General features: G+C 39.0%; 1 protein-coding gene across 1 annotated transcript in view; it reads left to right on the top strand.

Annotated features, from left to right (window-relative positions):
• Positions 1-26,131, top strand: part of fgfrl1a (fibroblast growth factor receptor like 1a) — a 54,770-nt gene that overhangs the window by 1,275 nt on the left and 27,364 nt on the right. Inside the window, exon 3 of the mRNA XM_057350167.1 lies at positions 23,219-23,491. Coding sequence (XP_057206150.1) covers positions 23,219-23,491 — 273 coding nt within the window. The remainder of the gene's footprint in view (positions 1-23,218; positions 23,492-26,131) is intronic.

Here is a 26,131-nt window from a genome sequence, read left to right as displayed (position 1 = left end):
TCTATATTAAGATTTTTCAATATCGATGTGACATTTACAAACTATGCAATGCTTTCAGCCACTGCTTTTGTTGATTTTAACAATGTATTTTCTTCTGTATAGTGCAGTGTAACCGGTTTTAAGGTTGTTGTTCTATTGTGCTTTTGTAGTTGAACAAAAATGCATATACTGTATTATTCCAGAAAAAAAACTTAATGTTTACTTGACTCACCCTAATTCAAAATGTATTATTTAAATGACATTTTAAATAATGTATTACAAAAGAAGGTCTGAAACCTTCTTATTCAGTCTGTCTCTTTTATTTGCCGAGTTGAAATTCAATCAGCCTTTAACCTGTCCATTGAATCAGAGCTTGAGACTTTCTCGCATTGTTTGCTGAGTGCAGTCCTCCCACGTTAGCTGTTCTCCGGTCTTCCTTCTGGACTGAAACTAACCATCATTTCCATTCAGTACGGGCTGAATGGGGGCCGCTGATGGGCAGATAGTACAGCTCACTGACTCCACTCCATCAGGGCCGCATATGAAGCGTGATGGAGTCTCCCTTCTGCGTTAGCGTACACCTCAGACTCAACAGCCTGTCACCGGAGCTGGCGCGAGACAGGGAGAGACAGAAACAGAGAGAGAGAGAGGGAGGCTGAGCGACTTCTGTGCAGATTGCATCTGTGAGGGGCCCTGAACAATGTGGCATTCACGGTCACATAGCCCTGGCCTTCAAGGAGACGCTTAGCCAAAAGTAAACAGAAATGCAGAAAGCAATGCGATTAGATTAGCCAATTATGTTTGTTTGCTCTGCAATACCTAAGGTGCCTCCAAAGCCCTAGCATTCAGGAGATTTGTGTTTGCAAGCACAGACGATTTGTTGCCTCGATCGTATCGAGGGGCTCGAAATTGCGGGCATGGTATATGTTGCGCTTGTTGTAGGGAAGGGAACGGGGCATTGAACAAAAGGCTGGTCAGTCAAATGAAGATTGTTCAAGATGATAGCAGTATTATCTTGAAGATCAGATGTTCAAGTATACAGTCTCCAGTATTTTAGAAGTTTGAACGTAGAGATTGCGTAGTGGCAATTTTGTGTCAGTTTGTTACTTTGGTTCAAAGAACATCCCTTCAAAAGGGCACACTGAAAGACAAAGCAATGGCAAATGAGGATATTATGAGACACGTAGAGTTACTGTTCACATTGCTGCTATACACCACCACGATTTAACTACCTGTATGATGAAAATGTTTATATGTTTACATGTGACAGCGGATCAGTTATTATGTATAAAGCAAGGAAAATAGATTCTGAAGGTGTAAAGGGATTGGAATACATGTACCCCTTAAATAGTTGGTGTGTTACCATGTTGCATTATTTTAACATTGTCCTTGGGTACTCAACGGTCTGACAAAAGAGTTTTGTACCACACTGTGTAACAATGTATCAAGCAGCTCTATCTTCCTTTAGGCCAGTAAGTCAACATTAAACCATTCATAATCATTTTGCCTGAAGTAAGCTGAGCAGAAATTTAGAACTGATGACAATAAAATGTTATAATAATAGTAAATATAATAGCAATAAATAATAAATGAATAGTTATTATAAAGATATATAATAATAAAGAATAATTAAATTGGTCCATCCGCTCATAGTGGCTCAATTGAATTTTATGAAGCGACGACAATATTTTTATGTGCGAAAAACAAACCAAAATAACAACTTTAATCGATAAATTCTCCTCTGTTGTGTCAGTCTATGGTGTGCGTTCACGAGAGCACTTCGACGCATGCACATTTGGCGGGGGCAGACGCCGGTGTTCTGACTGACAACCCGGAAGCGCAACTCTGTGTTTACAAGCAGACGCACGCTGTATATAAGCTGATCTTTGCAAAATGTCTAATGATTTCGATACTGAGAAAGACTTGCACTTTTTTACCCAACCGTCCAAACCGAATGCGCATGCGTCGAAGTGCTCTCGTGAACGCGCACCATAGACTGACAATACAGAGGAGAATATATCGATTAAAGTCGTTATTTTGGTTTGTTTTTCGCACATAAAGTATTGTCGTCGCTTCAAAAAAATTCAGTTGAGCCACTATGAGCAGATGGACCAATTTAACGATGTCTTTAGTAGGGCTGCAGCTATCGATTCTTTTACTAATCGAGTATTCTACTGATTTTTCATCGATTAATCAGGTATTCGGATAATAAGTACTTTTTCTTTATTAAAAAGCAATACTAAATATACAAGAGAAAATAAGACAGGTCTCTTAAAATGAGTAAAACAACTAATTTGTTTCCTTTTTAGAACAATTAAAGTTTTTATTGCTGAAATTGCATACATTAATATCTGTGAAAACTAAACCCATTTAGTACATTCCATTGCCATATTACATTCAAAATGCAATATAATACAAATATATTAATAAGAAACATGAATAAAAATAGAAAGAATAATTTCAAAGGTAAACAACTAACTTCAGCTTATGCTTTTTTTTTTTTTTTTTTTTAATTTTTTTTTTTTTTTTTTTTTTTTTTTTTTTTAATTTTTATTTTTTTTCTTATGACTTTTATTTTGGCAGGTTGTCGGAAGACGCTTATTTTTTAGTATGTCTGTTTCTTCACTCAAACAATAAAATGTTCGTGACATAAACTCTCAGCGCAACTCTGGAGGTGAAGTTCATGTCCTCAATCAGCGCAGACGCAGACAAATTCATGAGCATCACGCGTGTAGCACGTTAAACTGTGCAGTTCATTCACGCAGAACAGCCAGATGACATGTGTACATAACAGGGTTCGGCGTCCACAAGTCCGCATCTAGTTTGATGGACTCAATGCAGCCGGAAAACAAGTTTCACTCGCAAAATAGACTAAAACTAAGTAAAATAGCAGTTCACCATTTCAATAAGCTATCAGTTATTTATCAGCATGAGACAAACGTGTGAGTGTGTGAACAGATTAAAATGTGTGTGTCTCACGGTGAATGCGTGAGACTTGAGAGCCCTGTAACATGAATAGAGTTAACGAATAACGGTCTGTGCTCCATGTGTACTGTAGTTAAATGGATTAAACAAATCTTCGAGGCAACAAAATTTGCCTCGATGATTTTTTGTATTCGAATTACTCGAGTTACTCGAGGAATCGTTTCAGCCCTAGTCTTTAGTACTTTTCTGGACCTTGACAACAACTATAACCATGATGTCTAGGAGGAGGCCAGGAAATCTCTTGGATGCCACCTAAAATATCTTCATTTGTGTTCCCGAAGACGCCGGGAGATCTTAAAACATTTCGAAGGTCATGTGGGTTATTAAAAAATACCACAATTTTGATTTTGAGATTCAATTTTCCTTAAATTATTGTATACATTTGGGATTTTATGTATTTTGCAGACACTTTTATTCAAAAAGTGCATTCAAGATATACATTTTGTTCCCTGGGTTTTCTACCCACCCCCCACCAATTGTGCTAGAGGAACACAATAAGAAGGTGAATAAGTCAATTTTGATGTCAAGATAACTCCAAAGGTACTTTAATTTCTTGAGTATTAAATTACATCGCTGAAATGAGATCATAATACAAAAAGTTGAAAATTTTATTGCAGAGTGTTTTAAACTGTTTTTTTTCTGTAGATGTGAGGCTTGTAGCGAAAGGTTCCTCTGTCCTGGCATGAAGGGAGTACATTTCATCAGATGACAAATATGTTCTGTTGTTAACGGAAGTGTAGTTTGTTCAACACTGCCAAAAAAACACTTGAAGTGTGCAGCTTTTGAAATGTTTACGGGTCCAGGCATCCCGACTTAAAGAATTAGCATCCAATTCTGTCAGCTGACCTCTCATTCCAGCTGGCCGGTGTGAATGTTTGGAAATACGACGCACATCAGGTCCCATCCTAATCACTTTTGGCCCTTTAGCCAGTCACGCCAGTAGCATGATTTAACAATCCCATGTGGAATTTCAACAATTTGTCCACAGGAAAAACATTAAAGTCTGTAGTTTATATTTTGCAGTCCCCTTATAGTTTAAATAGATAACATTGTGTGTAAAACACTAGAATATTGTAATGAAATCCCTGAAGCCCTGTTGCTTGCCATTTCCCATTTTCTGCTTTTACAGATATAAATTGAGTTATAAATCATCAGTCAACATGATCTCTTCCAGCAATCCTAACTTCAAAACAAAGCCAAACATTTATTTGCTTGTTTTGGATATTAACAATGCAGGATCTGCTTTTAGTCAAGAATTTTGCTTGCTTGTAAAATATGCAGATCGTTTAAAAATAATTTAATATAGTTGCAGAAGGGTGTTTTTGGAACATGTGGCCGTAAAGTTTTGTGGGGGTCAGGATCTGAAGATGGGCTGAAGTGTTTGTAGGCACACACTGATTTGTTTTCACTCATGCAGACCACCCTTGCAGCACATATCTACGTTCACCGAGATGTCGGATCCAAAATCTCAATGGAGCAAATAGTTAGATGGTCTGCTTACAAAATAAACACCCTTATAAAGCTCAGTCAGATCTGATGGAAATCAAATCTCCTTCCCCCGAAAAAAAGGCCCATGAAAACTAAGACTGAACTTTGTCAAATCAAGAATCTAGAAGAGAACCAGGAGGAGCTACATCTCACTTTTTTCTGTTTTTCTCTTTCTTATATTATAGTTTATTATGATTCTAAATTCCAGGAAGTTCATTACTGTTAGTTAGAAGCATGTTGTTACAGTTGGCGGCCATCCTCCACCAACTTAATTTATAAGTCAAAGGTGTCTCAAACCAATGATAGAGTTGCTGATTATTTGCTGTCTTTTACTAGATGAATGGTTGGATAAACAGGAATAGCTCAAATATGTGAACTGTGACTTGAAAATAACTGGAAACCGTGAAACTCTTTTATATTGAGGAAGACACAAGAAAGAATGGCTGTTAAGTTGACCCAATTAAGTTGTTATTGTAAAGTCAAATGTTGTTTACAAAGTGGTGTTTTTTGTGTCACCTACTCCCATTTGTGATACACTGTGAAGAACATTCTTCTGAAATGAGGCAGAAAAATTAGGGGAGGAATTAATACTCCCATTTGCTACACCAATGCAGAAAGTTTTAGGAATAGTTCGTTAACTATAGTAGACTGAAAAAACGCATTTAGCTGTAATTGGAAATTAGATTTTAACTATATGTTTTAAATAATTGTTAGTCACCTGAGCTGGCTTTCTGATTATATGATTCCAGTATATTCAAAATGGCAATTAAAGTCTCTCGCTAGTTTTAATACTGTCAGAAACAGGTTTTCAAGTTTGGGATATTTGGTATGCCTCAGAGACCACGGGAGCATTTTGTCATGTTATACATCACTCTATATCATCTTATTTTGCTCTTAAAAAGAGACCGGAAGGTCTGCGGTCACAGGATGAGTGGCATATGGCGAGTCTTTTGGTGACTAATAGAGGTTTACAGATCCAGCAGTGCTCTGAGAGGTTGGGGAGGTCCTCTTCTGGCCTTGGCGCCTCACGGTGCCTGGCTGCTGGTGCAGGATCTTGTTACTCGCTGGGGGAGGTGCTATTAATGATGGAAGTGTGAAAAGAGGAAAAACAGCCCAATTGGAATTGGGGGTTTTACAAACATTCGGTTAAATGTGTGACTGGGAGCATGAGCCCACTAAGCAGTTGTGCCCAGTATGTAAACTATTCCAGACTGGAATTTGAAATCCAGATTACAGGGGGTTTACTAAAAGGTGGCACGCACAAATCATATGCAAGTAGATGTCAGTCATACATCGACTGCATGGCTCTTACATTTCGTGTGCATGGTACAGATGAACTTTGCATTTGCTGTTTCCCAGAGCAGTGAATCTGACGAGTTAAACGGTCTGCCAGTAGTATGTTGATTGTTGTTGGGAATAGGGCTGGGGACCAAGAAGCATTCCAGGTTTTGAGACATAGCAGAACTGAAAGATTGTCATGACTTGGTTCTGTTAATGGTTCCCGAGTGTGTTTTCAACAGCCAATGTGGACAGAACACAATGCTGAAACACACTAAAATATGAATCAGTGAATCAGAACACAAAAAAAGGTTACTATATAATCTGACCAATACATTTTTACAGTTTATTTTATGTTTTTTCCATAGATTTCTTTCCAAAAGTGCTAAAAGTATCATTATGGAATCATTAAGGCATAGTACCGTAGCCAAAATCATGAAATTCCTCATGACTCCCATCCTTAGTTTGGAATCAGTCCTGCGCGTTCTACATGCTCACTCTCATTTCCCGGTCACAGTATATGAGCTGAATAGCTCATTGTTGTGGGCCGGTGGTCTGTTTTTGGCCAGGGTTCTGCAAAAAAGGTCAGAGGTCAGTACGGAGGACCACAGAGAGGACCAGGTTGGGTCGCATGCCTGACCCCGCACCAGAGGTCTTACAATAACATGTCAGTTCTCCCGTTTTGTTTGCCCATGCGTCACTTTTCCGAGCACTTCCCGTTTTCCAAATTCAATTCGACTTCTTGGCTTGGCTTGTTCCTTTTCACTGTTTGGGACTGCTCCCACCCCCATATCCCCAGCTGTTCTTTTGGTTGCATTACAAATGAGATGTTGAAAAGCAATCCTAATACTGGAGACAGCTCCCCTTGTTTTCTTTGGGATTTGGCATGTCAGTTTGTGTTGGGGCCTGTGCCTCACCAGCAGCTGTGTATATGTCAGATGAGGCTCTGATGCTCCCCTTGCAACAGAAGTCCACGCCAGCCTTAAACAATAAAGGTATGCACATGATTGATAGAAGGCATCTCTAACAGTCACACTGTAACACGCAACATGCATCAGCTTCCCGAAAAGCGTTTTTGTTTAGACGAGGCAGAGCACTTAATCGTACAACCCGTAAGTCTCTGCTATGTCCGACCTGCTCCAGATATCGACCGCTTCAACAAGCTTGCATGCGATGGCCCCCACATGCCATTTGGCAGTCCTGACTTAAGAGCTGCCAGTGTCCAGAGCAAAGGGTCATTCACAATCCCTGTATTTGCATTTTGCGCTCTGCAACAAAAAATTTTCACAATTGACTAGAACTTTCAAATTATTAATATAACAATAGCTCTGAAGGGGTCAGAATGTATTGACAAGAGGGTATTTGAATGTCTACATTTCATATTAAATCAAGTGGCATCTGCACACAAATGTTGTTAGACTTTGTTTGTAATTATTTTAACAAGCTGGTCCCGTAGTGATTTTTAGTGTATGTATAAAGTCAGTTTCCCTCAAGTTCATGCAAGTGTGCTAGCAGATTAAACACAGGTGTACTTCATCACATTAACTACTGACATGTTCAACTTATGTTTAACTTTTTGAAAGTCTCGAAGTACTTTTATTCTTTATTCTTTAACATGTTAAACCTAAGAAACATTTTTTTTTTACTTGTTTGGTTTTGTTTGTGGTAAAGCCATAGTACCCACAAATTAGTTTAACCACAAATACAATTTTACAAGTTTAATCATGGTATTTGTAGTAAAGTTGTGTTCACACAAATGGTAATCAATCAGCCAAAAATCAAGGTTACTACCCTTAATATAATAAAACTATGCACAGCTCTACATCTATTCCACACACATGACCTTTTGCAATTTGTTTGTTGGGCAATTAGGAATGTAACCTCCTGACCCTCTCAATACCAGGCAACTCTTTGTCCCTGAAATGTCATGACATGTCCCTCCCCTGCTGGCATACCCTGTTCTAGGTGAAAGGTTTTCCTTACCTTAACAACAGCCACAGAGTTGACGGATGCTAAGTGGCTGGTGGGATACCAGGAGGTCTCTTCGCCATTATACATTAGTTGTTCCTTTCAGCACTTCAGCTTTTTTCATCTCATGTATGAAATTTAAGGCACTTTTTTCTGGTTATTTAGTGAATAGCATTTTTGTTGAATACATGACCTATAGGCAGTACAAAAAACTCACAAAGGTGTTTTTTTTCTTTGATGAAAGGTACTGAATGGTTAGTCCTAGACAAATCAAGATACTGAGGTTTCCAATGTCTCATATTTGTCTGTTGAGAAAGACCCCATGAAACTCTCATGGCTCTTTCAGAGTTTCAGTTTCGATGTTAAGAATGTTTTAGGCTGTGCTCTCAATTAGGAAAACTGGCAAATCTCATAAAACTCCCAAGACCAAATTATCTAGGATAAAAAAACATAATTTTTATGGCCATGGGTCCGTATTCACAAAATATTTTGTCTTACCACTAAGTATTCTCCTAAATAGCAGTAGGCCTAAAAGTTTTTTAAAGTTAAAAGTTTCCTCTTAAAACCTATTCTCAAAGCTGCTGAGAACAACATTTACTAAGGAATAGAACGAAATCTAACGCGAAGAGAAAAGGCAGGGTTGACCATGTTGCTATGGATGATGCGAGCAAGATTAATACCTTGTGCTTATGGGACAGTTCACCCAAAAAATGAAAATTCTGTCATCATTTACTCACCCTCATGTAATTTCAAACCTGTATATATTCATTTGTTCTGATGAACACAGAGAAAGATGTTTGGAAGAATGTTAGCAATTTTCAGTTCTGGGACATCATTGACTACCATAGGAGGAAAAATTAAATGGTAGTTAAAGGTTCCCCAAAACTATTTGTTTTCCTAAATTCTTCAAAATATTTCATTTTGTGTTCAACAGAACAAAGAATATACAACAATTTTCATCTCCCAGAACTGAAAATTGCTACATTCTTCCAAATATCTTTGTGTTCAAATGAACAAAGAAATGTATACAGGTTTGAAACAACCTGAGGGTAATTTATGACAGAATTTTCATTTTTGGGTGAACTATCCTTTTAATTTTAGGGATTTACACCAGACTAAATACAATGTTCCTAAAAATGAGAAAAGGTATCTTTTCTATGTTATTTTGAGTTTTGTCAACATCAGTCACGATGGTGATATGCGACGAGCTACAATGGATTCTATATTAGTAAAAGTTTAATGTTGCGTGTCGCATGTGGTGTAGGCCGGTGTCCTCTTTACGGTCCCTAATTTATTACAGATTTAGGACCTGATTTAGGTGTTTGAATGCTTTGTGAAAATGTATGATGTAGTCTGTGAAATGTAGGTTCTCCAAAATTGGAAGTTTTTTAAAAATAGGCCCTGTACTGTATGTCAGCAAACAGTAAATTATATAATTATAAATTATAATATTTTTATTCCTTATCTGGACTTTTAAGAGAAACATCAACAAAGTTAATGCTTAAAGTAAATAAAGTATAACTAAGGACTCGTGGATTAAGTCTCGTGAGCTGTGAAGGAGCTCCTTGAAAGTGCTGCTTAAATTTGTATAACTTTTGCTGTTTATATTTTATGTTTTTTTTTGCCTCTGTTATTTTCTGTTTAACCCAGTAATGGTTATTTTGTGGTGGTTTAAGTTGAGTTTTCACAGTTGTGTTTTTTGCAGTAGTGAAAAGCAGAGACAGCTGTTGGACTTGAGATCCACACAGCAGTTGGAATGTGTGAAGTGTGTGACAGATGTGGGAGGAGTTTTGGGTCTTGGGAATGAGAGACGCTGGACCAACAGAGAATTTCACATCAGTTTACCATGCACTTTAGAGTTAATACACTTTAAATAATAGCAGCTGCAATACAAAATGCTGGTCAGTGCAGAGGAAACCATCCACAAGAGGTCTTCATGTAGTTTGGTGTTCGCTTGCACCTGTGGAAGTCTTCATCTGCTGCTGGCTGTGAAATGTCTCTCAGCCACTCAAGGGATCAAGCCCGATAAAGTTACCTAGATGTGGATATGGGGGCTCTTTGTAACAGGTGTGGGTGTCGTTTTTCCACCCCAAATCCATTGTCCATTGGAGATTCTACTATATATTGTTATTTGTGAAGAGTCTCTGTGTTGCGTTCTTAATCTAGAAAACACATGCATGTCTGTAATGCATTTTTATTATTTCATGGTTTGTAATACATGAACGTTTTATTTGACATGAAACCCAGAGCTGAAACCCATACAAGAGGACCTGTTTCTAAAAATATTTAGTGGGATAGCTGATTCACGGCCGGCTCCCATGGGCCTGATCATTTTATTTTGAGCAGGAACGGAAACGGACACTAAGGTTGTTCGTGGGGCGGAACCTCTAGCTGAACACCCTCATGTGACGGCAGTGGAAAGGAAAATAACCACGCAGTAGATGACAGATCGGCGCAACGCAAGGGCAAAATTCAAGGTGCACTGACAGGTACAAGTGATATGACGACGGATTCATTTGAGACAATAATTCCCAGATTGCCGGCCACGTGAGGTTCCCCTTCTGTCAATGAGCACTTTGTCAGGCCTGGCCTTGCTTTTCGGGTCAGGATATTCTTCTCGTGTGGCGCCGCGATGAATGTAGGGCTAAAGCGCTTTACAAGGAAAAGCCGTCGGGGGATGGGGAGCAGGGGGGGGTGATTGGCATGAGGAAACTATAGTGCTACGTTTGTAATTTTATACAGGTACTTCATGTGGGCCCCATCATGCAAATACCTCGAAAGAGTCCTGAACCAAAAACGACATTACTCTATCCGTGTAGCTTTACAGTTTTTTTTAAATCTGAAAATGATACAAAGGCCCTCTATGAACCAATTTTACAGCCCACATTAAGAACACATGTAGTTCTCCGGCTAGCACATGGCTTGAGCATCAACCCAGAGCAACTTCATTCACAGCTGCCATTTTTTGAGTGCAAGAGCTTAAACAGGAATGTTCTGCCACCCCCTTCCATCACACCAACTCTCCAAACAAGCGGAGGGTTGTGTTCACGAAAAACCTGATCCATAGCTTGGTAGAGGATGTCATTCTTTTTTTTACGGGTCAACTTTACTCAGGGTGTCTCGTGTACCTGTTTGCACTGGTCAGTTGCCCACAGAGCATGTAGATAAAACATTTTCTGATGGAGACCTGCACAGAACAAATTAAGTTAGTCATGGCTGAGACACGGTGTGGAATGTGGGAGGCAGGAGGAGCGGGGTGCAGACAGACTCCAGAGGGAGAGGCTGGAGACTCTGGCAGAGACCCGGAACAGCAACCTTTCAATGGGGAAGGAAGATAGTTTTGGAGGGATTTGCCTTCTTGTCTGTGATTTTGTTTTGGAAACACTTGTTATTTATGATTTAAGATGGGAATCGAGAACAGTTTCCATTAAAAAACACTACTGTTCACATACTCTACTGTTAAGAAGTTTAGGGTCAATTCACCGAAATGTTTTTCATAATCTTTGAATCGTTTGATTTAGTTACATAAAGAAAAATATCACTGTGCCAACATATGAATTTATTTAATTAAAAAAGCAAAGAATAGAACTCATTGGAACCATCCTTTATTTTCTATCTTCTTGTTATAGAGCGAACACATATCTCCAAGTTAACAAATATAGAAAAGTGATTACAAACGTTAGCTAATGCAGGTGCTGGTCACCTATCAAGAGAGGGGTTAGTGACCTGACTGCAGATAAGGCAAACAAGTGTGATCAGACAGGCTCGTCTCTGTCTTTATCAGGAGGCTGGAGGCCGCCAATGTTAAATATTAGCCATACAGATATCAGCCACTTGTCTGTAAATAGTTTCTTCTTTGCAATATCAAGTCCTCCTTGTGCCGTGGACTATAAGATCACTGTGTTTCTTCACTGAAACAATATTCCATCCTCTTTTCAACAGACATGTTCTCTGTCATTTACCCTAATCCGCACCTTGACCTCTGCCCCAACCTCAAACCACTGTTCAATCCCTCCCGAAGCTCCACATTGCCTTTTCATGTTCTCTTTACTCTGCAATTTTTTACCACCAATTTATGAAACATTCATCATCTCACGATTCGAAAGCAGAATCAATCCCAGTGGATTGTCAGCCTGACATTATTAGGTTCTTAACATCTCATAACAACTCAGTTTTCGAAAACCACCAGTTGTTTAGCTGAAGGACGCAAATTGCAAATGCCATCGTGCAACTTGTAGACTGGCGTGTGATGACCGACCATTTATAGCCCTGTTTTTCCTCTTTGTCGACCGAGGGGGAGGGATCGGCAGATATCTTATATACTCATGCCCTGCATTCCGTGCCTGTGTGAGCTGTTTGTCTGAGCGGTAAAATGGAATTAGCCCACTCTGTCCTGCCAAAGAGCACATACTAGCATGTGTGACTGGTTGGGCTTGTTTGACTAACATAAGGCTGTGTTTCTTTTGTGCAGAGACGTGGTGTTGGCCGCATGCTCTTTGAACGTATTCCCCACGTCCAAAGGTCTCTTCCAAGCTCAAACATTAGTCCCCCTCTGTGTCCCCATTATTGAGTCCACACAGCTAACGTGGCACCCCGCGGAGGTCATTTTTATCTCCCCCCCGTGAAACGTAATGCCCCCACGGCAGCCACGTGTAATTGAAGTTGTGGCCTTTAACACAGTTTTTTCGCCAGCATGCAATAAGAAGCTTACTTTTCCTTCGGCTTCCCGGCCGAGGTTGCAGCCCTGGGAATTCTCTGCTCCCGCTATATTTTTTCAGGCTCCCCTTTCATATCCAATACATCTGGATAATTGTCATCCAGACCCAAGTTTCTTCTATTGAGTTCCCATAAAAGTCTTTATAAGCAGAGGAAGTATGTCGTCCATTAAAATCTCCTTCAGGTTTTTGGCTTGTCGCTTTGCGAAAACAACATCTTTGAGACGTGTCCTTTTCATAGCTTTTCAGCACTGTGCTTTCCAGACTTTATTGCAACATTTCATTCTTCAATTCGTTTGCTCCGAAAGACAGGTGCTGTTTGAAATGAACATGATCTGGGTTAATTTGGAAGGACAGACCAGGCTTTGTTTCCAGTGAACCTGTGGCTGTTATATAGGGTTAGATGAAGGTTTACGTTCTTCAGAATTGACAGATTTAAATGCATCTGGACTGAGTCCGACTAAGGTTGGCTCTTTGGTTTCTTTGACATGGTGACCAACATTATTCCTTTTCAGTACTTTCTAGGCTGACAATTACAGATTGGAATTAGACACTTGTTTGAAAAAATCCTTGAAGCTCAAGCATGTCTTTTTTGCACCACTAGTGTGCAATTGCGAAAGTGAATGTTTTTGAACAGATTTCAGGAACACACCTCCATTCTGCAACTGGTAGGACAGACAAGTCGGAATGCTAAAAAAAACCTACAACAAATTACACATTCACCTTTGATAATCTTGGAATTGTTCTAAGGAATTAAATGCTTGTGCCATGATCCACGAAGAGAACTTTAAAGACTTCACGGAATGTGCTGACTGGTCAACATGGCAACATTATCCGCTCAGCACCCAACACCCTACTGGCTTCTGGTCCTGAGATTCCCAGAAAAGTGTCTCTCTGTTGGGGCTGGGGCAAAAGCAGTGGCAGAACTGGAGAGTCAGCCAAACCTTTCTTTTCCCACCGCTTGAACCCCTCCATTAGATCAACCGCTCACTCAATCACTGCTCCAGCTTGTGGGATCTTGTGCCATGCGTGTTTTTATTTCTTGTCTGGAAAAGAAATATGTGATGTGAATCTGTTTTTTTTCTATTGATTGCATGTTATTATATTGATAAAAGGCCTGTGTAACCATTCATTACTATAAACTACCGCAATTACTTAATGTGATGCTATATTTATTAAAACTTCTGATGAGCCTTTTTTTATTTTTAACTTGTACCTATAAGCTTTTGGCTTTTTTCTTCAGAGGCAGAGATTACATGAAATCAGAAATACCTTTAAATCCAGCTTATATTAAAGTGCTAAAACTACATTTTTAGATTTTCTAGAAAGTGACCAAAACTTGCGATATGCTAGGGTGTTGTTTGTGCTCGCCAGGGAATTGATATGCAGTTAATAATGTGTTTTGAGTGGTGGCTTTTGCTAGGGTCTTCTAGGTGGTTGCTAGGTTATGCACTGGGCCAGATCACAGTACTACAGTACAAAGTTTAGGAAATCATGCAGGGTGATTTAAAAGCTTCATAAGTTTAATTTTGGATGAGCAAGTGATCCTAAATATTTGGCCAGCAGTGTACGCTCTAATAGTTTTTATGTATTGGTTCTGTTAATTTACAGACTTCATTCTAGAGCTCTTGAAAATCTTTTACATGAAGTGTAGTGAGTAATGTAAACAGACCCAACCCCTCCCCTCAGGCCAATGTTAACTGTCATGCTCTGACAATTGGTAGCAATTGACCTATTGACAGCAGCGGAAATGACTGCTTTTACCTGTCTGAATAGGGTACACGGTCTGTGTAAATGGAATATTACCTTCACTTTGACTTGTCACCCCAGGCAATGACAGAAAAACAAGGGAAGCAGTGGGTTCTTAGGTGAGACAGTAACTGAAGATTTACAGTTTGTCTTTAAGCTCTATTAAATCACAGTGTTTGCAAGGTAACATTGTATTTGTGTTTTATTCATTTTATTTAGGTGATTTGTTTTATTATAACGTTCTGGTTACGGTTAGTTCTGAACCCCTAAGCAGATGCACTACTGAACTAGTAAAAGGTATTAAGCCTAAACCACACAATGTATAGATTTTGCTAAAAGTTTTAATCTTAGGTGTGCTCTACTGTATATGTACATCCACTTGGGAAACCATGTTTGACAAGTTGCTATCTAGGGAAGCGTCACACAAGTCTCGAAAATAAAGGTATGTGTTCTGGTTTAAGAAAATGGCAGTGATTTTGTTGCTTTGCATGCATTTCTGCATTCATTATGGACAAGTAGCCTGTTGCTGGAATTTCGAATTTCGCATGGAGATTGTTTAATATTGATGACATATTGAGATTATCATCTTGATTGTTTTGTATATAAAATTGTGTATTTTTGTTTTGTATTTGTAATGCATGATAAAATCAGACCTTTTTTAAGTCGAAATTTGTATCTGTGTGTGCATAAAATATAGGAACGGTTAAACAACAAAGAAGTGAACTAAATCAGATATAAAGCATTTTAAGGCTGGTCATGCTTACATATTTCTCATCTGTTGTGGATTTATTTAACATAAATTTGGTTTTAAAACATTTGGCTAAATCCTAAAAACAAACTTATCTTGAATGTAGGTTTGTTTCCAAAAGAAATAGAAAATGATACCAAAACTGTTTGTAATGACAGCTTTTGTCTTAACATAGTCTTAAAGGTGTGATGAAGTGGTGTTGTTTATTGTTTTATACTGTTGTACGAGGTCTACTTATGACGTTCGTGTGGTTTTTACATTCAAAATCATCAAAATCAATAAGTAATAGGCCATTTTCTACCCAGGTTTTGAGGCCAGCTCTACAAACGCTCGGTTTTAATAGGCGTGCCACATTGAAGACACTTGGAAGTAAACGCCCACTGCTTTGATTGGATAGCAGTTTGCTTAGTTGGAGCCTTGTGTGAATTTGGTTCGAGACGTAACGTTAGGTTACACATTAGCACCATTCACAGTTTTCGCAGGGCATTAATATTATCTGGAGACCTCCTGTGATTTATAAATGACCTCCCCACATCAGTATTTCATGTGATGCATTTGCACGGGATGATTTGACTCAAATTTATTGACTTATTTCCCGGATGTGATGGCAAGGCTTTAGTTTGTATAGCCTATAGTTGTATTGCGTTTAATGATATATGACCGTACCTGTCAGCATGTGAGACCCGTGATCCCAAACTGGACAAAAGATCACCGCGATCGCGGGTCTCAAATGTTACGAGAGTTTCCATGATAAATAAACAAACGGGAGACTCCCGGTAACTTATGGATATCACCCAGCACCCGAAATAATACCAAAACACTTCAAAGCAGCCTCCATTATTCGCAAACGGTGTATAAAACCTTGAAAAATATATATGAGCCCTCCAAATCACAGAGATGGCGATTCGCATGGGCTTAAGATCACAGACAACCTCTGCAATTAATACAAATGACTAGTGCTCAGGGATCACATCAAGCGATCCCTAACAAAGCAATAGAGACGCATAGTACAAACATGTTTTACTCACATAAGATTGCTGCGCCATTCCTATCGAATCCAATATTGACGGCACAGACAGCACTGCTTTTTAATTCGACCTGCCTTGTTCACGAACGAATCCGCATAGAAATGAAACGATCAAACGCTCCATGTTTTTCCCACATGAGCTGGAACGTCTTTAAAAATAAACTTTATATATATATATAAAGCTTTATAGCTATCTTTAACGGCATGTTTGTTTATTGCTTGCTCCCTCTATTTGGTTCTGTCATGCGCAAACCAGTGGGCGGGGCTAGAGAAGTAGTCGTTGATATTTTTCTTTGGAGGCGGTGTTCAACCTATCAATGTCGTCATAGATAGGTGCATTCCAGAACCTGCCGTTCGCTGGGCCTGGTGTCAATAACAGTTGTAATTTCAGTAACAAGGGCGTTTTCAGTTCTGACACTTACATGATGTTCGCGTGAATACGATTCCCTCTTATATAACAAAAGCTCGGGTTAAAATTGTGATTTTAATTCATGCCTCCTTTAAAAATAGATACTTTGGGGTCCCAATGTGTGAGGCTACATAGAAAAGCTAAGGGATTTGATATGTTCAAATAAAGGAGATTTATAATATAAAATTAAGAAAAAAGATTCTGAATGATTTGGAGCATTGACCATGTTATGCTTATGTTACTTATCATTTTTTTATGATATAACAAGTGAAAAAAGAAAAAAGCATTTTTAATGGGGATCTCAAATTTTGAAACCTATTGTATTAATTGTTTATCTTTGTGCAAGGAATTTATTTTGGTTTACTTTTATTTGGGTATTTATAAATGTTTTTTGTGGATGACTACCAAAGCCTTGGCGATTTTCAGCATCATCATCATCTTTTTGCTTTTGTAGTTGTTGGCTCTCAAAACCTCACAGTGGCAACATGTGATATCCCACAAAACCTCTCATTCCAGATTTACCCGAGGGAGACCCGTGCGCAATCCTGCAAATGGTTTAGGAGGTTTTTCATTTCGTCTGATTCTTTTCTGCCCCTGGCCTGCTATTCACAATGGATTGTTCAGAATCTGGAGCTCTGCAAACTACTTAAAATTGCCCTCTATAATATTTATGGTATGTGCCAGTCATTTGGATGACATGATAGTATTGCAAAAATTATAATGAGAAATATTATACAGTATATATAAGCAATATTGCTGCTGGCCTGTTCCAGCAGTAATATTGCGGTTATTACTGGTTCCATTGATGTAAGTGAAATCACACAATTCCACTGTGATTGTGTCACCTTGGGAAGTCTTAGTGTGCAGCTGTTTGGAGACCATACCATAAATCTTCAAGTTCAATTTTATTTATATAGCACATTTAAAAACAACCATGGTTGACCAAAGTGCTTCACAATGTCCAAAGGCAATTACACACAAGCAACAACAATACAATAGGAAAAAATAATAATATATATATTTATATATATATTAATAAATAAAAATAAAAACATCACAATGTCTCCGCTCAGCCTGATATAAAAGCCAAAGAATACAGGTATGTCTTAAGTAATGACTTAAAAATTCCAACAGTCTGAGCAGTTCTTAAGTGTACAGGTAAACCATTCCACAAATTTGGTGCCACCAGTGAAAAAGCACGGTCACCTTTATTTCTTAACCTGGTTCTCGGAACTTCAAGAAGCATCTGATTGCACGACCTCAGTGCTTATACAGGTACGTGTACATTCAAAAGCTCAGATAAATAGACAGGCCCTAGCCCATTTAAGATCTTAAAAACAAATAATAAAATCTTGAAATCAGTCCTGAAACGAACAGGAATCCAGTGTAGTGAAGCTAACACTGTGGTAATGTGCTCATACTTTTTAGTCCCAGTCAAAAGTCGAGCTGCTGCATTTTGGACTAACTGTAAACATTGAAGAGATGACTGATCCACACCAAAATATAAAGAGTTACAATAGTCTAGCCTTGATGTTATAAAAGCATGAATTACACATTCAAACTCCTTATGCGGAAGGTAAGGCTTGACTTTAGCCAAGAGTTTCAATTGAAAGAAACTGGCTTTTACGACAGAACTAATCTGTTTATCAAATTTAAGAGCATTGTCAAAAACCACACCGAGATTCTTGTTAAAAGGACGAGCATACAAGCCTAAATCACCCAGTGCATCTACACAAGCACTCAAGTCCCCAGAACGACCAAACACAACAATCTCAGTCATATTTTCATTAAGACACAAAGCCCCGGTTTCACAGACAAGGCTTGAGATTAGTCCCAGACTAAAATTAATTTTGAGCTGTCTTAACTGAAAATAACTGGCTCTGACGTATCTTAAAATATGTCAGTGCCTTTATTTTGTTTCAAGATGGACATCAGTAATGTTTTTTTCTATGGCATTTTAATAAAAGCGAGTTAAATAGCCTAAAATAACTGAGGCATAGTCCTGGCTTAGGCTAAGCCTTGTCTATGAAACCGGGCCAAAAGGTTCTGATCCAGCCATATTTTTAAATCTCTCATGCAATTAAGTAATGACTGAAAAGAAGCTTTGTTCTTAGTTTTGACAGGCAAATAAATTTGAACATCATCCGCATAACAATGGAACGAAATATTGTGCTTTCTAAAAATACACCCTAAGGGCAGCATATACAAGAAAACAACATAGGACCCAATATTGACCCTTGGGGAACACCACAAGAAAGAGGGGCAGTAGATGTCGAGAAATCACCAAGGTGAACAGAAAAACTTCTGACTGTCAAATATGACTGGAACCATTAATTGCTTTGCCCTTAATGCCGACACACTGCTCAAGTCTAGACAAGAGAATAGAGTGGTTGACCATATCAGAGGCCGCAGTCAAATCTAAAAGAACTAAAACAGCAGAGTTACCAGAGTCCACAGTTAAAAGAAGACCATTCGAAACTCTCAAAAGGGCAGTTTCTGTACTGTGACGGGGCTTAAAACCAGACTGAAATTTTTCATAAATACTAAATTCATCTCATAACTGCAGTACGTTTACATTCTGGTTTACATTTGCAGTCGGCCATGAACCATCATTCAAGAGGGTGTAAATCCACCATAATTACTCCATACTTTACCATATTTTATCAGACTCATGACATTCTTAATGCATATTATGATGTTTATATGATATGGTGTTTGGGAGTCCTTAAGTCATTCAACTTTCTTCAACCTAGAGAATGAACTGAAGTATTTAGATAGTATTCAAAAAATGCTTCATTGATTTAGTAGTGAAATGTAAGAACGCTGTGAGCGTAAGTGCTCCAAATAAACCTTGCAAGACAGAGGATGTGTGTCAGGGTTATCTTCATCACCGGCCACTTCCTGACCATGAATACATTGGCACCGGTAAGCCTAAACCTGCTAAAGAAATTATAATCAAATTCATTCCTGCGTTGCAAATCACCTCCTGTGCTTCCCAAACAAGGCCAACAAAAATATTATGCATCAACTTCTTTTGCACCAAAGCACCCTATCTAGCCGGCTCATGATAGATATGAATTCTTAAGGGAATGCTGTATTTACAGAGATCACAAATAGTGCTCCACAGGGCCCTGAGGAGGCTCATTGGCAAGAGCACTTGAGTTGAAAGAGACTATATGATTGAATGCTACTTGCGTTGGCCTCTCTTTTTTCCTGTCATTAGTGGACATTTCAGACATGCATGTTGAGCTACCTTAAGCCAGCAGGCCGTAAAGGGGAAAGAGGGACTTGGAGGACTGCAGCTTGAAGGGAGTGATCCGTGGTGCAGAAGGCGAGAGAGACCGGCCACCGTATAGTGCTGTGCACTCAGCTGCAACAGAAGGGAATGCATTTATGCTGAATGGAGAAAACAGATTGCCTTTTAAAGAGTTTGACCTGTCGTCCCACCATTCACAGAGTTCCTTTCCCCCAAATTCCCTCACACACAAACAAACAGAGCCAATATTTACATTGAGACACTTTCAAAGGTTAAATGTGTATTGCCGCACACTGGACCACATTTATTTATTTGGGCACAATAAATACTGTTACACTCACTCGTCATTTCTGTCTTGCAACCTTTTAAGGGGGCTAAAAAGTGCTTGCTTGACCCTGCCATTGACTGTATGGCTTTTGTGAGTTGTGTGGTAGATGTCAAAATTAATCAAGGCTGTCTTTGGGCAAAAGGGAGAGGAATTGGAAGCCAAACCCAGCGCTGCTTGTGAAAGTTTAAGGCCTTTGTTTTCTCCCGAGCACCTCTGATCAGCGAAACGTGCAGTGCTGTCTGCCTCCTGGCTCCTGCGAGGAGGGGAGGCCTCAGGACTGACCCACGAACAGAAGGGACCGGAGCAGGAGGGCCATAAATCTGCTCAAGGAGTGGGCGTACAGTATTTTCCGAGAGAGAATGAGATTTCAATCTGTGAGAACAACTCACCAGGACGGTTTTACACTGATGAGAAAGCCATTCGAAACCAAGCGGCAGAAGAAGGCTTTGCGAGTTCCTGCCTGTGACTAATTTCTTTTTCACACTTTCAACGATAATCCATCAAAATGTCAAGCTACCCACTTCTCTCTGTGAGACACGGTAATGTGCTGTAGTCAAGCTGGCCTGATACCTGTTGCAGAGACTCCACAAGCCTCCCACTGGGCACCGAATCATTTCACAGCGCAGTTTGAAACCATGCACACGATACATTTTTCACTAGAAGCCTCTTTGATTCGACATCAAACGCTTTATTTGGTGTTACTGTTCACGGACAACTGGTTTATATCGCTGTATAGGATTTAACCGTTTTCTTCCTGATTACATAAGGGTTCTGTTTTCTGATCAGATTACAAGGCAGAATCACATCCTGCACAGAGAGGGCAATCCCATAATGCATTGCAAAGCCTACTAAAATATGATTAGAGATGGAATATTGGAGATTGAACAAAACAAGGAATATTGGTTATGGATATACTTTGAATTTGTTTAATACCATAAAATATCAACTATAAAGTTGCTTTGTATTTTTTTAAACATTTTTTTTCTGTGTATTTTTATTTAGAATGTTGCATCGTTGGATTAGCAGTATGCTGAACTCGTTGAATGATTTTGCGATTAACGGGACTACCGCTATCACAATGCAAATATTCACAAAAGACTATCTAAAAAAGACAATAATGTTTTCAATGATAGGTAGTCAGGTACCAATGCTCCAGTCACCCAAGTTTAATAGCTAACAATGATAAATTTGTCATCCTATAGTAGAAAGCTAAACTAATATGTTATTAGCAGGGTTTTTCCTGGCTCAAAATGAGGTGGAGGTGGTGCCATCCTTATCTTGAACAAACACGCACGTGTAGGCCTACCGTACCTTTACGTGGCTTAACCAAACACTTTACATATTAAAACATAAAAATTAGATGAAAACTACGATTATTGAGTTATATAAAACATTACTTTTATTCAGCCAAACATAAATGTTTTAAATCAAATAAACGTTTTATCCTTTCAACTAACTTTTCAGCCCACAACAGCCAATTAAATTCAGCCAAGTCTTACTAAATGAGCAAAGCTCATTCACATCCTGCGTTCTCTTGTGGTTCACTGAGCTTTGAATGATTCACTGAGCTCTAATATTCGCTAGTGACTGAAAAGTTTCAACAGTTCAAACGAATCGGTTTAAAGGAGTCATTTGTTTGCGAGTCGTTCTGATCGCAATTTGCGTTCATACTGGCAGATGTATAACGCTGATTCAGAGAGCCAACTGCACAGCTTAAAACATTACAATGATGTACGCCACGTTAATTTAAGAAACCCTTTAAGAAATTGAACGTACTTGCACGCAAGGCAAACAATATTCACCCGAACAGCCGTGAAACACAGCTAATACAGCTCCTATGACAGACCCAATATTTGTCATGCTTCAGTTTTACCGAATTCTGTCATCTCTTTACGCATCTAATTTGTTCAGATAGATTTGGAAGCAATTAAATGTTGGACAGACATCAGTCAATGAAATAAAGCACTATTTCCTCTTCTTCGATCCCAATAATTCCTGCAATTACAGGGAATGGTGTTTTTTGAATGAAAAGATTTAAACATAATATACTTCGTGCATATGACTGCATGTGGAAAGTTTTACCACAAGATCTTCTTAATCCTGGTTCTGTGGCAGCTAAATGGATCCAGTCTTCCATTAGCCTTACATAAACAACCCTTCGGGTGACTAACACAGCAGCAAGTGTGGACAGTATTTACAGACTCTGACCTTTCTAACCTCAGAGAAGCCACCGACTGAGGAGCGCACAAACAATGCAGGCCGGTAGTAGAGAATGCCAACTAGACATGGCTGGCTGACAGAGGACTGCGGTTACAATTTCCCCGCAGACATAAACAGTGACACTATCAATTTCCTGCCTCAGTCTCTTAACAGGAGTAAGCAAAGCTGTGCGTGGGCAGAGGGAAGACTCGGTGCACTCAGCTAGAACGAGATGCTTTTCAGGGATAGGTCCCCCAAAAATGAAATTCTCTCATCATTTACTTAGCCTTATGTTACCCTGTATGTCTTTCTTTTTTTCACACACCACAAATCAAGATGTTTCCATTGAAAATATTGTCCTTTGTCGTAGCTCTCAAATCTCTGTAGTGGCATTTGACGCTTATTCAAATTTAGTAGTCAACATTTTCTAAAACGTTTGTCTTCCACAGATGAATGAAAGTCAGAATTGGTTAAGTTAGGGTTAGTTAAGACGGATCTTTCTTTTCGGGTTGAACTATTGCTTTAAAGCTCAGTCTTATCCTTGAAAAGCAAATATCTTTGTCTAATGTATTGAAGCTTTCGCTTTGCGTGTTCAGACTTGAGTCCTACAGCCAGGTTAAGAAAGAAGAGAAAAGGCCTTGAATTAGGCATGAGAGTGTGTCACTTTCACACTAGAGGTTTTAGTGCTTGTCTGGTTAACCAAGGTTGGTTTATAAATGCTGTGTTTCAAACTAAAGCACACACGCGAACCATGCTTGTGTGTTTGAAATAGCCTGTTTATAGTTAGGTTTTTATAAAGACAATCTACAAGCCATTTGCTATATGTTAGGGTAAGACAAAGACATTCAAGACTTGATATCCATCTCAATGTAAAACGTTTTAAAACATTTAAAAACATTCACCCTATATTTTGTGAGGACAACTTTATATGATGCTCTTTTTGATTTGAGTTTGAGTTTTGCAGCCCATCACATTGCTGAACAACAGCATGATAGCACAACAGTAGGAAAAACTCCAACCGACATTCTAACTTTGAAAATGACATTATTCATAAAAACAGCTTGTAGTAACTAATTTCTTTGTCTGCAGGTCCCCCACGTGTAGCGCAGAAGGTTGCCCACCGGCAGACCGTGAGGATCGGACGCACCATTAAGCTTCAGTGTCCTGTTGAGGGGGATCCACCCCCCCTCATCATGTGGACCAAAGATGGCCGGAACATCCACAGTGGCTGGATGCGCTTCAGGGTCCTTCAGCAAGCCCTCCGGATCAAAGAGGTGGAGGCAGAGGATGCTGGAACTTTCATTTGTAAAGCCACCAATGGCTTTGGCAGCGTCAACATCAACTACACCCTCATTGTCATTGGTAAGTGTGTTTTCAGATGGTAGAGCTATTTCTTCATTAAATATTTTTAAATAGTTGATTATTTTGACAGCAATGTCTCCCATTTCAGTTGTTTATGGTGGTATGTTCTCTGCAGACTTTTAGCGGATGGCAACTTTCATTTGAATTAAAGCAAGAGTGTGATGGTCGGGTAGCATTCGCTACATGTATTTGCTATATCTTGATGTCAGATGTTCAGTTTTGTCAATCTGAGTGGCACTGCTTACCCAAAAAAGCAAATTAGAACAACTGTGAGCGTAAGTATAAATGAACAACTCAAAAGTTGGCTTGATTCCCATATAATCTACAAAGATGAATTAAGGCTCTACTTTCCAGAAATGGCCATCCACATCTCCCTAACCGCCTTTTCTCAGGCTTGATGTCCAGTAGATGCCTGTGGTCTGTTTTGTGTAAAGTTAAAGGCTGAATGAGCACACTGGCCCATCACCAAATTAATCTGGGCCTAATTTGGCTTTGTTCCACATGATGATCTGTCCGCTTACATGAGGAGGGGCCTCCGGTCTCGTGATCTCACCAGCCCCTTTACAAAGCTCTTCAGGACATAACCCTGCTCCATGTACATTAATCAAAGATGGTACACCATCAGGTCAGCAAATCACCACGGTTACTTCAAATTGTGAACGATCACCTCTGCCTTCTGGGTACGGTCACCTTAAACTTCAAAGATGATAATGTAAACCAGTGGGGTAATTTGGGACCGAATGAAGCATTCATCTAAAGCAATGCCAAGTCTAAATGGAGGCCCTGGTGGAGTGCCTCTCTCAGGATGAGTTTTATATTAGCTGGACTATGTTAACGATCTTTTTATTTGCCTCTCAGATGAGCCCTGTGTAATGTAAGACAATGCAGATAAATTACAGGAATTGAGAGCATCCTCAGCAGTGAATGGACTATTTGTTTTGCAGCATACGGTGGGTCTTTAGTGCTATTGACCCCTGCATGTGTGCCTAGTAGAGTACTGACTACATAATCCTAGTACTGTATGTGCGGTTCAGTCCAGTCAAGTCCCCTTACAGATTAATGGGCATTAAAAAGTGCTTTAGATCAGAAACTTCAATGCAAAAGGCAACCAATCTTGAAACTGTAACAGACGTGCTCCTCACTAGTGGAAGTTCTAGTCGTTATATGTTTTGGTATAATGTCACGCTATAAATATAGCAATATTGGTCTGCTGTTAGTAACTAAAATAACACAACCGTTGTAACTTGTACATCTGTTGTAGTGTGTACAGTAAATATAATAAACACATTCCAATTTGACGTGACAGCCTTCTTTGCGAGATATAACGAATTAAACGGCAAATGCACAACTGCAGAGCAACACAGCCAGCATAGGGGTAAAATCGTGCAGGGAAAAGAAAATGATGAGATACTGTACTTGAGCAAACCCAAGAAAAGAAATTAAGCAATGCAGTCTTAGCTAATAGAATGTGTGAAATCTAACCCCTACTTCTTCACGCTAGTCAAAAACAAGAAAACGGCGTGAAATCAGGAAAGGAGAATCAAAGCACGAAATGTGAGTATAGTAAAATAGGCGTGTGTAAATGTCTTCTAATAATTAAGCATGAATGAGAAGTTTCTCTGTAGATGAAAACAATAATCGGATGGATGGGGGGGGTATGGGGGCAGCTGCCTATATGACCTCAGTCGAGCAGCTGCACCCACTGTGCTGGGACGCCCAAGATGTGCTTTGATGCACCGCAAACATCTCTACATGCTGTTTAGTCAGGGCCCTTGAATTTAGACATGTTTCTTAATCTTTTTTCTGGCACATCCCACTTTCGGTGTAATTCAAGCTGTGGCAGTTGAGGCTGAGGTGTAGCGTGATAGGTGTTAGGTTGTTTGGGTGCTTTTGAAGGCCCATATTTAATTCATGTTAAATAAAATGTAAATATATTTTGTCATGGTTCTAGCAGTATCCAATACCTATTTTTGCGGTTCCACCAACATCTTTGAGCTGGTCTTTTATTAAGTATAAAGCATTTTTATATTCAACAATATACTTTTTTCATGATTTGCTTCAGCTTTTAAAAATGATCCCTCTAGTGAAAGACTTTTATAGGATGTCATAGCACGTACGCCATGGTATTTATGTGCCTCTGCATGTGGAAAATTAAGTAATCCACAGTATTCCATTCATGTTTTTTGACGTGAAGTGATAAGTTATCAGGGGATGTAAATTGATCCATATCTTCCTCTAGATACATATGTGATTTCAGTAATCAGTTCTGTCCCCTTTTTGGCTTTTATTGTTTTATATATTCCACTTCAAACCTTAGTGAAAAATATTGACACCTTTTTCTTATTACAGCTGTCTCCCTACACTGCCAACTTCTCCATCTCAGACCATGTTGCATGTGTATTATATTATAAAATAATATTTTTCATGTCCAACTTTATTATATTTCATGCTACATAAGCACATCTCTGCACAGAAGCCGGAAATATGCATTATACAGTACCATGAAAAGTTAAAATATCGCCATATATTTTTTCTGGTAACACTTTACAACAAGGTTGTATTTTGTTAACATTAGTAAATGCAAGTATTAATCTTTATTAATGTTAGTTAATATCAATTAGTTTAGTTATGGTGCATTAA

The sequence above is a fragment of the Triplophysa rosa genome, linkage group LG13, assembly GCF_024868665.1.
Source record: "Triplophysa rosa linkage group LG13, Trosa_1v2, whole genome shotgun sequence".
Taxonomy (NCBI): domain Eukaryota; kingdom Metazoa; phylum Chordata; class Actinopteri; order Cypriniformes; family Nemacheilidae; genus Triplophysa; species Triplophysa rosa.
This window is presented reverse-complemented; position numbering and strand designations above follow the sequence as displayed.